This window comes from Mercenaria mercenaria, chromosome 6 (genome assembly GCF_021730395.1).
Source record: "Mercenaria mercenaria strain notata chromosome 6, MADL_Memer_1, whole genome shotgun sequence".
Taxonomy (NCBI): domain Eukaryota; kingdom Metazoa; phylum Mollusca; class Bivalvia; order Venerida; family Veneridae; genus Mercenaria; species Mercenaria mercenaria.
Window position 1 is genome coordinate 22,059,008 of NC_069366.1, and position 17,654 is coordinate 22,076,661.

The 17,654-nt window shown below is 34.1% G+C and overlaps 2 protein-coding genes and 1 long non-coding RNA gene across 4 annotated transcripts in view; 1 reads left to right on the forward strand and 2 right to left on the reverse strand.

The window, feature by feature from the left end:
* LOC123549439 (uncharacterized) lies at positions 1-10,795 on the forward strand. Its single transcript, XR_008371287.1, has 2 exons — positions 1-467; positions 10,185-10,795. It is a non-coding gene; the product is annotated as an uncharacterized LOC123549439 (long non-coding RNA).
* On the reverse strand, positions 2,714-4,212 carry LOC123549438 (NF-kappa-B inhibitor alpha-like). Its single transcript, XM_045337541.2, has one exon. The coding sequence runs from the start codon at positions 4,133-4,135 to the stop codon at positions 3,089-3,091; it is 1,047 nt and encodes a 348-aa protein (XP_045193476.2). The 5' UTR covers positions 4,136-4,212; the 3' UTR covers positions 2,714-3,088.
* The window catches only part of LOC123549436 (titin homolog), a 24,445-nt gene continuing 16,358 nt past the window's right edge, over positions 9,568-17,654 (reverse strand). For both annotated transcript variants that reach the window (XM_045337539.2, XM_045337540.2), the window contains exons 5-9: positions 16,585-16,752; positions 15,860-16,048; positions 12,857-13,082; positions 11,214-11,310; positions 9,568-10,467 (exon numbers count right to left, since the gene is read on the reverse strand). In XM_045337539.2, coding sequence (XP_045193474.2) covers positions 10,093-10,467; positions 11,214-11,310; positions 12,857-13,082; positions 15,860-16,048; positions 16,585-16,752 — 1,055 coding nt within the window. In that variant the 3' untranslated portion in view covers positions 9,568-10,092. The remainder of the gene's footprint in view (positions 10,468-11,213; positions 11,311-12,856; positions 13,083-15,859; positions 16,049-16,584; positions 16,753-17,654) is intronic.

A 17,654-nucleotide genomic window follows, 5' to 3' on the forward strand; every position in this document is an offset into this window, starting at 1 on the left:
ATATACCTTTAACCCTTATCATGCTGGATACGACTGATTATGCCTTTGCGGCCAGTGAAGATCTGCACTGCTCACCATTCAGTCAGTATATTTTTGGTAAGCACCCCCTTTAAAACAGTTAACGATCCAGTCCAAATTGTAAGATGAACAAGTTCATTATAGAAATTTAGCAGGGTAAGGGTTAACGGCTCTTCTAATATATGTCATGACAAGTTACAACAGTTTGTATGAAGGTATGTCACATCTAATTTTTTTGTGTTGCTAAAAGCAAAGATTTCAAAAAAAGTTATGACCAAATAATTTCAGGATGTGATCATCTATGATATTGAAAACCAATATTCTCAAAGATTTGTATTTAATTATGTTAACCTATGTTTTCAGATGAAACTACTAGCACCAGATTTGGAAATTTTCACAATTCTTTTGAGGACGTTCTCAGTTGGGAAGCTAGGTTCTTAGATTGCGACGTAAGTTTTTGGAATACAGCTTGCTATAACATTCATATTACGAACACAGATGGGGACAGCAGCCGGACACAGAACAAAAATCACGTTTATATGAAAAAGCCGTTTAAACTGTGCAAAAATCACAAATGAGTACACTGGAAATAATAACATGAGGACCATGATGGTCCTGAATCGCTCACCTCTTCCCACATGACCCAGTTTTGAGTATGATGTCGTTTTTTCTATTATTTGACATAGTGTCCTAGTTTTTGAGCTCATGTGACCCAGTTTTGAACTTGACCTAGATATTATCAAGATAAAAATTCTGACCAATTTTCATGAAGATCCATTGAAAAATATGGTCTCTAGAGAGGTCACAAGGTTTTTCTATTATTTGACCTATTGACCTAGTTTTTGAAGGTACGTGACCCTGTTTTGAACTTTATCTAGATATCATCAAGGTGATAATTCAGATCAATTTTCATGAAGATCCATTGAAAAATATGGCCTCTAGAGAGGTCAATAGATTTTAATAATTTTAGACCTACTGACCTAGATTTTGACCGCAGTTGACCCAGTTTCAAACTTGACCTAGATATCATCAAGATGAACATTCAGACCAACTTTCATACAGATCCCATGAAAAGTATGGCCTCTAGAGAGGTCACAAGGTTTTTTTTATTATTTGACCTACTGACCTAGTTTTGTAAGGCACGTGACCCAGTTTCAAACTTGACCTAGATATTATGAAGGTGAACATTCTGACCAATTTTTATGGAGATCCATTCACAAGTATGGCCTCTAGAGAGGTCACAAGGTTTTTCTATTATTTGACCTACTGACCTAGTTTTTAACGGCACGTGACACACTTTCAAACTTGACCTAGAGATCATCAAGGTGAACATTCTGACCAATTTTCATGAAGATTTCATGAAATATATGGCCTCTAGAGAGGTCACAAGGTTTTTCTATTTTTAGACCTACAGACCTAGTTTTTGACCGCACGGTACCCAGTTTCGAACTTGACCTAGATATCATCAAGATGAACATTCAGATTAACTTTCATACAGATCCCATGAAAAATATGGCCTTTAGAGAGGTCACAAGGCTTTTCTATTATTTGACCTACTGACCTAGTTTTAGATGGCACGTGACCCAGTTTCAAACTTGACCTAGATATCATCAAGGTGAACATTCTGACCAATTTTCATGAAGATCTCATGAAATATATGGCCTCTAGAGAGGTCACAAGGTTTTTCTATTTTTAGACCTACTGACCTAGATTTTGATGGCACGTAACCCAGTTTCGAACTTGACCTAGATATCATCAAGGTGAACATTCTGACCAATCTGAAAAATGTGACCTCTAGAATGGTCACAAGCAAACGTTTACGGACGGACGCACGGACGGACGACGGACACCGCGTGATCACAAAAGCTCACCTTGTCACTTTGTGACAGGTGAGCTAAAAAAACTACGCTAATTTCGAAATTTTAACATCCTTGTTTAAAACTGAAATATCTGATAAAAATATGAATTTAAGTTTGGTAATGGATATTTTGCAAGATGAAGCAAATTGAGCAGTTTCAGTCACGAAGGCGCCATTTTAAATTTTCCGTACTTACTTCCTTTTGACAAAAATCCCCTCTTTTTATTACGGAGGATGAGGTTTCATTAACAAAACAGAAGTATAAAGGGAAGGAAATATACTACTGACTTTGCATTCCGAATGAAAATGCTTTTTCAAACAAACCGGTGATCTTATATTACTTTCGACGGATGCTCAATCTTCATTAAAATTTAGTGTAAATACTTTCAAATTTTGAGTATAACACCTCGTCACAGATATGTATTTGAAGACAGCTTGATTAAATAAAGTTAGAAAAAAACTTCTTTGGTAAGATCATGGCCTATGTTGAAATTCAGAAATAGGTTAAAATATGAATTGTTGTAAAACAAAATGAGGCAATAAAACACTCGTGTGAAATGAAAACCTTTGCACCATTTCCCCAACCATCTGCATATAAAGCTTTTAAAGAGTAGATATAGATATAGAGTATTTTCAAGAAAGGTAAGAACCTCTACAGAGCCATTAAATATGATTCGTATACGTTTATACTTAGAATAAGAACAACAAGAATAAAAATATTGCGATATATACTCGCTCTTTGGAAACAGAATTCGAAAATAACCAAGCAGTTTGATATATCCATACCTTGGAGCAACAAAAGCTGTCTTAACAAAGCAAAACAATTCAAACACAAAATGATCAATTAAATTTTTATTTCTTAACAGAAATTTTCAAAATACTGGCCTGTTTAATAACTCAACACAATATTACAACAAAATATTAATATATCAATATATTGATATCGCGATTCCACCAAGTTTTCCGCATCAGTGTATAAAGTATCCTCTAATTAGATCGTCCACTTTCGATCGATTGTTAAAGTCTTCACCTTATGTATGTAGTCAACATAAGAAAATTAACTGTGATCAAAGGTCAAATCTATTTGCTACTTCAGCATACACACATCCCGCCCATTTGTCATCTATTCCAGTGCAAGCACTGGAATTATGGCATAACCGTGCTATTACAGCGACTGAAACTATCTCATCCACAGGGGGCTTATGAGACAATTCAGGAAATGTTTTCATCGTCAGACTCCTCGAAAAGATCGTAGTTGAAACATGCTCCCTTTGCCTTCAGTTTTTTCACAATGTCCTGATAGTTTCTCCAGAACGCTAGAACCAGCGGTGTTTCTCCTTTGAATGTTTTACAGTCTACATCAATTTTTGGATGTGTGAGCAATAAAGTGACAGTTTCAATGTCTTTGTTTTCAGCGGCATAGTGTAACATGGTTCTACCGCTTTTAGCATCTCCGATGTTGACATCAGCACCCTTAGCAAACAAATGACCCAATATGATGAATTCTTTATACTGGGACGCCACATGGACACATGTTAACCCTTCACAATTTCTTATAGAAAAGTACTTTTTACGTGCAGTAGCATTGTCACCGAACGACTGAACAAGACACGCTACCGAGTCCCTGTCTCCTCTCCTGCATGCGATATGGAGAGGTGTGTTTCCCTGTTGGTCACGAAGAGTCACGTCCACTCCTTTAGTTACCAATGTTTGAACGATATCTACCTGGCCTGTTAGCACTGCAAGGTGAAGTGGGGACTGATGAAGATAGTTCTGAATGTTCAAACAGTTACCATCAAGTGCAAGGTCAATGAGTGCCAATGCAGACTCGTTCATAAGGCTTACTATTGCCACATGAACTATGGTGTCACCGTCCTCATCCACAGCATTCAAATCGACTTCTATTTCCTGTGGTTCCGGTAGCGAAACCTGAGAGTTCTCACTGTCATATGACCTTAAACTTGTCATAGAAACCCCTTCATCGTCCTCATTAACACGCAGACCATTAAATTTCTCCTCTATTTCATAAGCTTCCGAGCACTGTACGGGAGATTTATCAGCCTGCTTCACACTCGAATGTTCCAGACTATCCCCCATGCTTATCATTCCGGAATCCACCCGTCCTTCACCATATTCAGACGTTTTCGTATATTTCGGCATTACATCAGTAAGTCCTTCTTTCTTATGAGTTTGTACAGAATCGACAAAATCGCATTCTAAGTCAGTGTCTTCAGACATATTATTACGTTTATCCGCCATTTTGTCTCTGACGATTTGTGTAAATGATTGTATGATTGTATAAGCTAGCACACATATATATATACTGCGCAGTGGGATTTTCCACAATCCTTGTAATGGTCTTTAGATCTCCATTGGTTTCAACCTGATACGCATGCGTTTTAAGTGCACTTGAAGGTCATTGGATTTTACATAGGGAATTCCCGGTGAGGCCAGACAAATAAGATTTGAATAAGCGACACCTAATTTATCTTATCAAGTTACTAAATTGGCCACAGTATAGGTTATCGATTAATACATGTAAAGAATGTATATGATGATTGTAAATTTGATGCAGATATGTATCTATTTAAATTATTTTATCATAATTGTACAAGAAAAAGGAAAGTACAGGGAGTCCTGAACCGAGGAAGTAAACAACAGTATCTCGGCAAACTTGAGGGTAAATTTTATGACATCGGGAGCTTAATACCCACAATTTTACTTTTCATTTGAAACATTCCCTGGGACACATGTCAACAGTCCAACTATATAATTTCCGAATTAAAGAAAAAAAAAAAGAAAAAAAAGAAAAGTTTACGGTTTAACAATACTCTGTTATAAATGAATGACTATTAAAAGTCAACAAGAGAAGTTAATATTAATGAATTATATGAAGTATATATGTCATGTTTAATAAACTGATTAGACAGTAGACGAAACTGTTGAGTGATATTATAAAATCTATAATAACATGGGTAAATAATAACATAAGCATGCCCGCGTAGTATATGGTATATTTTGATATTGTTCCAGATAATGTACTAGTATACAACACTGATAAAGAAATGGTATATGTGTGTTGCCTTAAGTCAAGTGCCTTGACAAAGTGTGTATGTAAAATTGTCAATATTCGAGTTTCGGTTCAAATATCATCATGTATCACCGTTTCATCATTATTGCTTTAGGAACGGTATGACACATTATAAATTTTTATAACCCGAAATTTTCAAAAGTATGTATCATTCTTTATAAATGTAGAAAATGCACATAACCGGTTGTATTTTTTGCAAGTTTTGTTGGGTTTAACGTCGCACCGACACGATTGTAGGTCATATGGCGACTTTCAAACTTTGGTGGTGGAGGAAGCTCCCAGGTGTCACTGCCCCTGCGTTTTTCATCTCGGACCTGGGTAGAAGCACCGACCTTTCGGAAGCCAGCTAGATGGCCTCCTCACGTGAAAAACTAAACGCCTCGAGTAAGACTCGAACCCACATTGGCGAGGATTCAAAGTCAGCGACCTAAATCTCCCCATCTCTAAACGACACTAATGAAATTCCCTATGACCTAAAGGGATAGAGGTGACAAAAGAGAATAATATATCTAAGTAATCATCGATTATTTTTAGCAAAGGGTGCCCCTGTACCCAAACATTTTACCGCATGAACCATGCATCTGCATTTAAGTAAATTTTAGGGGCAGTAACAGGGGTTGTAACCCCCCTTTTCTATACAAAAAGGTAATAAAAATTTAAACAAATCATTAACAAAAACCTGTTACAAGGGAAATTGTGTGTAAAGTGCATTTAAACGATGGGTATACGGGTTCGACATATTATTCCCTTTGATGACATATCTTTTTATAGTCACGAGTTTTATAATCAGTTTTATTTAACCTGTTAAGAGCGTTTAAATACAGTTCCATCGACATATAGGTTTGTGTACTTTCACAAAGCATTATGAGATACCTTAATCTCAATCTGACTAAAGTACATCTCCTATTACGCTACGCATAGGATCTGACAACGAGCTATTGATTGCCTCGTTCTGATAACCCTTCCGCTAGCCAATCAAAAGCTACCTTACAGCATTCTGTAAGCTTTATAAAGACTTGGGCTTTGATATCAACAATTTCTATGTCGAAAGATTTCAGATAGCCGGTTAGCTCAGTCGGTAGGGCAGTTGCTCTTTAAACGAGAGGTCCCAGGTTCGAGCCCTGGATTAACCACAATTTTTTCTTACACTTTGACATTCAAACAAGTTGTCTGATTGGTTCAAACAAAAATAGATTTGCGAAAATAAAAATAGCAATATTGGAAATCCAAAATATACAGAAGACGAATGTGAATGGGTCGTTCTCAGATCTTCATTTAGAAGATCAAGTACTTTAGTCAGATTGCCTTAATCTAAATGATTATATCGCGCAAAAAGGAACAATATTACGAATGTGTTGTACCCTTTACATTTCTCAGATATCTTTGTAGTTTTCACAGAAAAATCAAACATGTTTTTTTCCTCTCAATATATGTCATCAACAGTAATTAAACTCTCCAATCTGACTAAAGTACTTGATCTTCTAAACGAAGATCTGAGAACGACCCATTCACATACGTCTTCTGTATATTTTGGATTTCCAGTATTGCTATTTTTATTTTAACCAATCAGACTACTTGTTCGAATGTCAAAGAGTAAGAAAAATGTGCAGTCATTCCAGGGTTCGAACCCGGGACCCCTCGCTTTTAAAGTAAGTGGCCTACCGACTGATCTAACCGGCTACCTGACACATTATGACATAAGAATTGTAAATATCAAAAGTCAAGGCTACAGGTAGATTTGCAAGATATTGTAAGTTAAGTTCTGATTGGCTAGCGAAAGGGTCGTCAGAACGAGGCTATGAATAGGTCGTTCTCAGATCCTATGCGTAGCATAATAGGAGATGTACTTTAGTCAGATTGTTAAACTCTCTCGAGATTTCATGCGGATGAAAAATATCAAAAATTCCCACATGAAAATAGCAATTCTACTATGAATTTAAGTGCTATACGAAATAAAGACCATGTATCATTAGAAATTTTAAGCAAATTTTTGTAAAACCAACAGATTCTGTGGCGGCTATTTAAAAAAAAAAACCCCAATATTTTGGAAAATCCTATGTTGTTACCAAAAGTGCAATATACAATACACAGAAATATCACACCGAAGCTTGTACCTGGTATCAAAGTACAAACAAAAACAACAATTTTACGATTTATACAAGTACATTGACATCGATATCACGGACATTAACCTTTTTTTGAAAAGTCTAATTACACGATGAAATTTAGCAGATACCAAAAAGCAGGTCGGCATTTTGGTTTTACATGGTATTTTAAAAACGTATCTGATTTAAACCCAGGATTTACAATTGATTATACATGTCCGTAATGTGATATTGTAATATTATTACTGTTCATCGAACTTAACCATATCCTCGGGTTTTAGCCTATTTTCTCATTTACAGTATACAGAACATTCCAGTGCTCTTCAGTTTCAGACCTAGTTTTCATTTCAATGTTGAGTTAGTTAATTCTATTTTTCTTCTTGATAAGTTTCCTCAGCCATATTTGATTTGTTAACATTTATATAGCGATTTCTCAACCTAGATATCTTCCTCTTATTGGAAAAGCAGACGGATCAGGACATATATTCTAACTGCTCTGTTGTTTATAAGATAAGATAAGATAAGATAAGATAAGATAAGAAATTTACTTATTATACTGACATGTGTAAAACAATGGTATGGTACTTACAAACAAGAAACATGAAATTTACACCCGGCCCAATAGACCTATATGTCACCCTTTTTATAATGTGTTTACTATTTTAAGAATATTTTGCACTTGTATATCTAAGAATGGCGATAATAAAATTTGGAATAATCGCTGGAATAAAACAATGAAATGAAGTTTTCCCTTTGAATGAAGACTTTAATAAATGAAATTTAGTTAATTATCAGTGATATGGATTAATAAGGCTTAGCATTAGGATATTTGATTGAAAAATGTAGTGTACTTAATGTAAATGAGAAGTTTTGTCTGATGAAGTAACACTAGACAGATTATATTTATAGCATAATTGTAAAGTTAAATTGCAAACGTGACTTTCTATAATTATGTTTCTTACATAGCTATATTACAGTTTATGACTACAGTGAATGTCTCAAAACGTACTACCATACATACATGTGCGATTAACTATGTTCATTACATATGTAAAATTTATTTTATGTTTATATCTGCCAGCAAAATATCTAATTTACTCATTCTGATATAGCACACATTAAAAGCACGTGCACATTAGTCATACACGAAAGGCCGTATTTATTAATAAGTTTATGGGAATATTCAATACCCATCATCAATACCTAGAATAAAAAGAAAGAGTTTCGAAGTTTCAGCAGAATCGTAACAACAACTTACGGAAACTTTTCACTTGACCGATTAGGTGAAAATGCTTCTATGTTTCTGTTAAAGGAAGTCATGAAAAATGCTTACTTTAAAAAAAAAGATTTTAAATGTTTGTTTTGCGAAAAGAAATGCCTTTCAGTAAGATTTATAATTTAGCAGACGTAGGGTATGCAAAATAAATAAGACATAATTATACCAGTGTGGTAAAATTTTGAAACGGACCTTTATTTTACCACGTTCAGTCACCTAAAACGGATGTTAAATGATTCATATTGTTATTTAATACAAACGGAAATGGATAACATAAGCTGACTATTGGCAGTTGGCCCGGGCTGAGGTATTAGTATATGATGATGACTAACAGCAAATATCAGATACAGATCAGCAAAAATACTGAATAGAAACTGCCACATAGTGAGTGATAGGCCTAGTGTGTGCGTTATTCAGATCAAAAACAAAGAAAGCCATAACACAATCAGAAAAATAATCTAAAATTCAATTCAAGATTGAATCGCTTCCTTGTCTATATTATTTGAGTTTGACATAGAAGTGTTTTGAAACAGAAGAGTACTTTCCAAACACTTCAGTCATATTAAGGGGAAATGGGACAGTTGCTTATATGTATATAGGGTAAAAAATTTCCTACGGGCAGAATTTCTTTGGACTTTATGTACTGACTGTGAAACAAGTTTAAAACTGAAATATGTATCAAAAATCATAGGTATCCAGGCTATCTTGAATTATCTGCCATTGAAAGTAGATTTTTTTCAGCATTTTCCGACCTTCAAGGGCAGATATTTCATGACCAAGGCTGGGTTCCTATGGTTTGTTTTATTTCATATTTCTGTTTTTGATTTCATTCTCTGTCTGTAAAAAAATTTAAAGAAGAAATTATTTCTGTAAGAACATTTTTGCCCCATGTCAATAAAGAGACTGTTGCAAATGTCCTACGAACATGACAAAATGATACCGCAGAGTCCTAGTCCTTCCCATGGACCGAATGTTTTAAACCTTTATACTGACTGCAAATGAAGTCTGAAACAGAAATAAAAGTTGAAAATTGAATTTTATAGCATTTTCTGATTTTCAAGGACAGATAATTCAAGATCAAGCCTGGCTACCTATGATTTTTAATACATATTTCTGTTTTATACTGGTTTCTCAGTCAGAACACAAAGTGTAAAGAAATTCTGCAATAAATGTTTAAAACTAGATTTCATGCCGATTCATGAAAATATCAGAAAAAAGGACCAATTAAGAAAATTTACTTATAGAAGAGTTGGACATACAAGGTGATACAGGTATATGCTGTATTCGGGATACATGCAGGGGGCATGACATTCGAAAAGGTTAAGGAACCCTAAACCTGAAAAAATGCGTACAAAGCTACAACTGATATAATTGACTGTCAACTATCAATGCAGTCAGCTGTAAAGTGGACGAGAAACTGGTCAATCAATGACACAGATGTATAAAATGTTAGGAACTCAAAGTAACACATGCATTTCTTGGGAAGGTGCCACCCCGAATTCAAGCAATACGATGAATAAACAAGACTGTATCGACAGATAGTCTCCCACTCCAATATACCTTTTCTCACTTTATATCACAGATTTACGATAAATGTTATTTATTTTAGGTTTACATTAAACACAAACAATATCACATTTTTGTTCTACCACTCTCACTAAACAAACAGAAGACAATCATTTATGTATAAACAAAGTCTGTTGACCGTCAGTCGGAAAGATCATGGTCTATTATTGGCTTCTCCCTAGTTCAACAGGTTGACTTTTGTTGTCAATGCAGATGGCCTGGATTGAAGCTTCGTATAGACTACGTTACAGTTCTGATTTTTATTTGCAGATGTCTTGCATCCATTTGCCCCTTTTGGTGGTAAAATAAGAGTTGGACTAGGAACCACCTTATTGGACAACAAGGATATTGCATTACGGAAGCCGATCTGTGGTTGGCTGCGTAGTAGATCTTCAGCAACCATCTCGGTGAGGACCGTCACAGGGGAAGTTCTATTACTACGTCCGAATCTCAGAGGAGACAGCAGATTCATTTCTGATGTTTTGGGCGTCCATTCTTGTTCTGGAAGGTTGTTTGCCAATGAATTTGGAGAAAGGGACGGAAAATTTCTGATCTGTCAAAGAAGAACGATGAAAATACAGAACATATATTATTTCATTATTTCACTTATTGGGAGTTGTAGAATATTGCCATAGTATGTAAAACGTACAATTTTTTGAGACTTTATCTACACAGAAGTAAAACTGGCGTACTGACGAGGATGACTTATACAAAATTAATGTCTGATTAACATCATCTCATCAAATACGTTCCTTTGACTGAGATCGTGTCCTCCAAGCAGAAATATATATCATAACCGTTTTAACATTAATAACAAAACATAACAAAATGTCTGCATATTGTATGCAGCAGCTATGTAATTAAAACTGAAAGTAGAATTTCATCAGTATATTTGATCATATTTATCATTAAAAGGAAAGTTCGTCTACGAAAAAATAAAAGTCTCGGCAGAGCCTCGACTTTTATATTTTCTCCGACTCACTTAATAAATTTAAATTTATAAGACAGTAACCTAATATTCTCTATATAAAATCCAAAACCAAACCAGTAGGCGTTTAATGACACGGCGGAAAATTGTTGTATTACATTTTAATAGTACTTTTTTATGAAAAGTTATGAAATGAAAAGTGTAAATAAAAATGGTAAAATCCACTGAAATATCCCCTGAAATTTAGTCTCAGTAAAATACCAGTCTCGAACGAAGACTTTGGTACTTTCTAGCTGCACAAATGAAATGACAAGGAAAGTAGACTTCTGCATTAATATACATGTATATGCTATTATAAAATTCCTCTTCACCTTTTTGCACGTATTTTCAAGCTCTTTGTCATCTATATCAGCATTATCTAATGCACAGACCAACGTCTTTGCATCCGGGCTGTTTCTCGTACAAAGTCTAAAAACAGATATACGTAACTGATTATAACTGTTACAGTAAATCAGAAATTAAAGCATTTTAATGCATTGTAGTTTAAAAAAAAGTATGAGCGACAATATGATTTTATTTCAGTGAATGTAAATGTAAAATATCCTTTAAAAACTAATATATTTTATTTGAAACATTTTTTCTTTGCACCAGTTTTATATTGGGTGTTTTTCGGGAACGATAGAAAGAAAAATAGAAGATGGTGACTTTTAGAAAACTACATACATTTCACCCACGTTGTTCCACCATAAATCAGCCCATTTATAGGTGCAGTAAAAGAAAAAAAGATATTATGGTATAAATTTGCATTACTCATTACTGGATTAAATCTGTACACCAGAAAATAAAATAGCAACGCAATAAAGAATAAGTCAACCAGAGACCTACTCGTTAAACTGAAAGTTATTTAGTAGCACATAATTTGCAAATGTCACGCATTTTTAGAATTAGGATACTTACACATATAAAAAAGATATAAACACACTATTTGCAGTTTTGTCAACTTGTCAACTATTTGACATTGGCGTGACGTCGTTTGTATTATTTCATTTCTGATGAATAATAACATCAGTGAAAAGATCCATTGGAAGCATAGAACACAATGTGTCTGCATATTCTTACACCAGTATAGCTCTATCTCAAATTAAAAACAAAACGCGAGATTTTTATATCATGTTTTTTTTTCGTCTTGACGAGCTCTGTGACTCAGTAGCAAGGATTCATTTATAGTGGCGTCATTCGAGACAAGTTTACGTAATGACGTTACCTATATCTCTGTTTGAATATATCGTTAACAACTGCTTTATCTCCAGGACTTTGAATACCTCAAGAGTATAATTAGTGGTGAAAGAAATACTGACCTATCATACACCTATACTAACATCATTTCATTAGTATGCATTTGTCAAGAGGTCCTCTACGTCCATTTAGTTTAAATGGTGAAATGCTCTAACTCCAGAGAAAGAGATGCAGCTTTGTCATTATATCTTTTGTATTCTCTTACAAATTTGATCTATCTCCAAATTTGCAGAAAAAAATAAAACAAAGGTTTTAAAAATCGTATTTAGTCAGAATCTATAAAATTACAGGAAGACTAAGTTTTTTCACCGTTTTTATTTTACTCAGAGATGAGGGAAATAAGCCTATAGTAAACTTTGAGATCGATAATGTGACTTACAGCAGATTCAGTCTATACATAAATTTTGAGTCGAAACTAGTAAAAAATGTGTTTTGCTTTTTATGTTTAATATCACATCATTTGACAGCTGAGCAACTTCACTTCTGCAATATGTTATATCGTACCCTGACAGCATAGCCAGGCCTTGCAAAGAAATTGCAACAAGTTTTATTCTTTTCTATGTATTTTGGTGAACTATTGGGGAACAATACCAGATTAATATGAAGGTATTCCAGGTATGTTTAAATTTGTCAAGTCTATTACTTATAGACGTAATCATATATACAGAGTATGACCTTCAGATAAGTTTACGGAATAGAACAAAACAGAAATGTTAACCTCGCCAAAATGTCCTCATATTCTGTATCTCTATACATGTCACCGGTCACAGCTAATCTATTGTCTTTCTCTAGTGCCCTTAATTCATACAACGTCTCTGTAAGTTTGTCAGACCTCACGTCTCCTGCAAAATGAAGTACCTCTCCACACACCATACGTTTCACAATGCTACTATAGTTGTCCAAAACTGATTTGTACTTTTCTTTCCTCTTCCCAGTCAATATATCTGTATGGAAAAGGGTTCAATATTGTAATTTCCTTACGTTATGAACAAAAAATATTTGCTCTCTTTTCCGTTCCAAATCCATTTGGCTGCTGACATTCTTTGCTCCAACATCACGATTACTGATATTATTTCATGTATTGAAAGGTTCTCCCCTCACAAATTGTTTAGGACTAAGATGTTGAAGCATCAACTGCTACATTTTAGATCAGTATATTTTATGAAAGCGATGACAGAAATTAATTTGAAATCGTCCGTTTTTCTAGGCATCATACCATAAAAACAGGTGTAGTCGGAGGACAGCAACGCTTGACTATCCAACAACCTTGTCACTTTAGAAAATTAAATGAATGAATGTAAAAGTCGAAAAAAGGGCATAATTTTGTAAAAAGGAAACATAGTTATGGAACCTGTATAATGCAAGCGAACAAGTGGGTAAAGTTTAAATCTATTACCATTAGTGGGTACTGTGATATCAGCTTACATATAAAAGCTTAACCAAACATGGCTAAGTCGAAAAAGGGGCATTCTTTTGTGAAAATGCAAAATAGAGTGAAAACGTGTGTGAAGTTTCAGTGGGTGCTTAAATACAAGCTAACATACAAAAACTTAATCAAAATTGCTTCGTCGAAAACGGTGCAAAATTGAGTTATAAGACCTGTGTATTACTGGTTCATCACAGTGAATAAGAGTGTGAAGTTTCAGTCCATTCTAACAAGTGATACAAGCTTACATTCAAAAACTTAACCAAATCGGGCAGCCGACGCCATCGAACGGGCGAATGCAATAGATCTACCTATTCTTCGAATAGTCGAGAAGCATATAATACCAGGCTTGGTTGGATTCATGATATCAACTGTTATTTTGATCCCAGCAAAAATCTGCTTCATAAGATTAAACGTGACACTGTGCACAATATGACAACATGTTAAATGTGATAATATGCACTATTGTCTATATATACTAGTTGGAAATCGATTGTATCCGTACAGTTAGGAAATATAAGTAACAAGAAATATCTTTAAAAAAGATGGTCGGCGAATTGTAATAAGGAAAGAAGTTTATGAATTTTTCATCTAACATTCATCTTTCATCTAACATTTTGCAAAACTAAACACTGCACTTTAACAATTTAAATGATTCTCTTTTAATTTTTCGCAAAGGTTTCGTAGGGTTGAAATTTTGTTTCGTTTATCCTTAGACGAATAATTACAGCAGTAGTTTGATGAAGATTCACGAAGCGGTTCATGAGAATAGGTCATTAAACGTGTATATATTTTTAGCTAAATTGATCCCTACCCCCATTTGTAACAAAATAGCAAGAGACCTTACGATATTGTAACACATCGAGTTTGATAAAAATCCATTACATTTTAGTGGTTATTGCGAAGAAAGGCATATCTACTTTTAGCTATAGTGGTCCCTAATAGGGCCCAAGTTCCTATATAAATTAATTTGGAAGAGGACCTTATAATGATGCTCCAGACCAAGTATGACAAAGATCCACCAAGCTGTTCATGAGACGCTGTATAAAGGCATTTCTAGTTTTAGCTCTAGCAGCCCCTAAAAGGGGTTAAATGTCCCAGCTGAACAAAATTGGCTGCGGGCCTAATAAAGATGCTACAAATCAAGTTTGATTAGAATACATGAGAAAAAATCAATTAAAGGATTTTTTTATTTATTATTTTTATTTATTTCTAAAATAGGCCAACTGATCCCGCTTTAACAAATGCATATTCGCTATTCATGAATCTTTGGACAATGACGTCACACCTATAAAAAAGTGAAGGTCAAGCAAAACATACAATTGTAATTATTTCAATATTTCTGTTTGATAAGCAAAGTTTGACCGTAGTCATATCACATAGATAAACTGTATGCAGCGTACCTTCATTTCATTGTAATGATATTCAGTCATTATATAGCATATATATAATAAAACAGATTTCAACTGAGTTCAATATTTGCATACCATACTAAAGAAAGAAATGCATATATAATAAATCAGTTAAATAATTTATAACAAATATATCAAAGCAAACAAGTACTCATTTTAATATGCAAATTGAATAAGTCACAAAAGCAAGAAACTTTTTCATATACAGACGACAATTGTAACAAGGAAAATCTTTTAAAAAGCACTTCTCTACATAAAAGACTCTTATCACACCCTTATTCATGTGATACGCAGACCGTATTCAGCTCTTTCTTTAATTTGATATATGTTGGTATTTGAACAGGTTTTTATCATATTTGTTAAACTTACTTATCATTTTAAGATATATCAATATTCTTGCTAAATATACTGAGCCAAAGTTAGCTTTAAAACTGTGAACAGCGTCGTTTAGGATAAACGCTTTGTCTATATTTCACTCAGCGTAGCACAATCAACAGAGTGAAAGAAATTGACACTCTCGTCCAATCAGGCAGAGTGTTGCAAAAATCTACCATTTTGATAAATTATCTATAATACGTTATCAAGTAGTTTGATTTGCTAACTGAAGTCACGTGGCATAGGTAACGAAAACGAATTTAGACGGCGTCGCCGAAAAACGTTTGTGATAATTAATTTAGAATGTAAGAGAAATGTGTTAGAATTCCGATATTAAAACGAACAAAAGCAAATACTGAATGAGCGTAAATAACTAGAAGTGCTTAACATTTTCCTTTTTTGCAGATGGATGGTAATAGATTCAAACGTGTTTAATGCAGTTTTTTGTTAGCTCTTAAATATCTAATTTGCATGTGAGAATTAAAACATGAGACAGCGTTTACTTTACCTTTGACCTTTTCCTTATGACTTTGAATCTTTTCAAAAAGAAGTTTCCTGTAATTCGCATTGTTGTCTATTGTTGTTACCACGTCCTCTTTCTTCTTTTGCTTATTTTTCTTCGACTTTGACTTTATTCTAGCTTTCTCTTGCTCATTTTCTTTTCTCACTTTATTTCTGTTCTCTTCAGCAAGCGCTTCTGTAAAACAATTAAAAGTGTGCACCATGGAAAAATACGCAACTATTTTTTGTAGACATAAAAATACTTAATTATATTACCTGCAGAAACGTCATTACCACAAACAGTGTAATTATTTTATTTAAAGAGATACTATGCTTATTTTTCATCAAAATGTCTTATCAATAGATATTGATTCAAATGAGAATTTTTCATGGTGTATATTAATTTTTGGCAAAATATATGTACTACGTTTGTAAACGTTTTCACAAATTGTAAGGTAAAAAAAAGCCCAAATTTTTATGTTTGAAAATACGAAAAATAACTACATATAACAAGATGTGCTCCAGTGTTCCTTTTGTTTAGTTTTACTCTATTTTCATTGATTTTCTTCGTCTATGTCTTCTTTTTGTGCAAATACCAATCATTAACACATCCATATCTTCCAATTACATAGTAGGAAGGATTGGATTATTGTCTTTTAACTGATAAAAACGTATGATATGCATGTGATATTGACTATATAAGCCTTTTTTTTACGACGTACTCTTAAATACCTTTAAATGAGGTGATAACCTGAGAACAGGTTTCAGGAGAGATCTCGTTATAGAAATTGAGCCACTTTTTGATCTCTGTCATTTGCGATGCGGGTGATAATTTCTGGAAATTTTCTACAGAACAATCGTCCGCATACTGCTTTGCCGTATCAATTTCACTGCTTAACACTGGAAAAGAATGTTTTTATTAAATGTTGGTAAAGTGCAACCTTACTTTGATATATTGCTGTTAAAGTGATAAAATACTGAAATACCCATCAGCAAAGTATACCTTTATACTAACGAAAACCAATATAAAAGAAGTGTTCATTGGGTATTGGATTAGCATACATAAACGTTATTTGTGAATTATTGTCTTTATACAAGAGAGGCGTCAATCTTAGAGTTGAAACCTTATTTTTTTTAGAGATATGCATTAGAGTTTCGAAATTTGTACATTGTTCCGTTTTCAGCATTACACTGAAATCTTATAAGTACATGAAGTTTGAACAATCATAGTTTTACGTAAAGACAGATACTTGCCCAGTCAGATGTTTCTACTGAAACGCTATCTGGTGTTTTATTCTAAAATTAGGGAGAGATGGGCAGAAAAATGAAAGTTCAGCTCAGCACTGCAGATATCAATAAACAAAAGGCAAGTTCTAACATGCTGTATAATGATGGCAGATGATGGCACTTTTGTTATTTCTGATGTAGTTTGAGGCGGCTGTCATATAGTTTAAAAAATGACAATGATCTTGAGAAACATAAGTTCGTTCAGCATAACCTTTTTGCTGAAGGAGTTATTGGTTGTGCTGGAATATCGTTTCAAGGCCAAATTGGGACTCGAAATGCCACCAAATGTAATGAAGTGAACTTTCCATGCTACACAGAACAGATTTAATAAAACGTCAACTTTTTGGGGACAACAATAGGTGCAGTGCGTTTCCAGAATATGTCTAACATTTCATCAATACACCGTAACTAGCCATACATCTAAACAGAAATTTTACTGTCGTAAAACTACAAAATTCAATTTGATAACTTCCGAAGAATGGATTCCATAGTCTCTGACCGCAGCTCCAACAGCC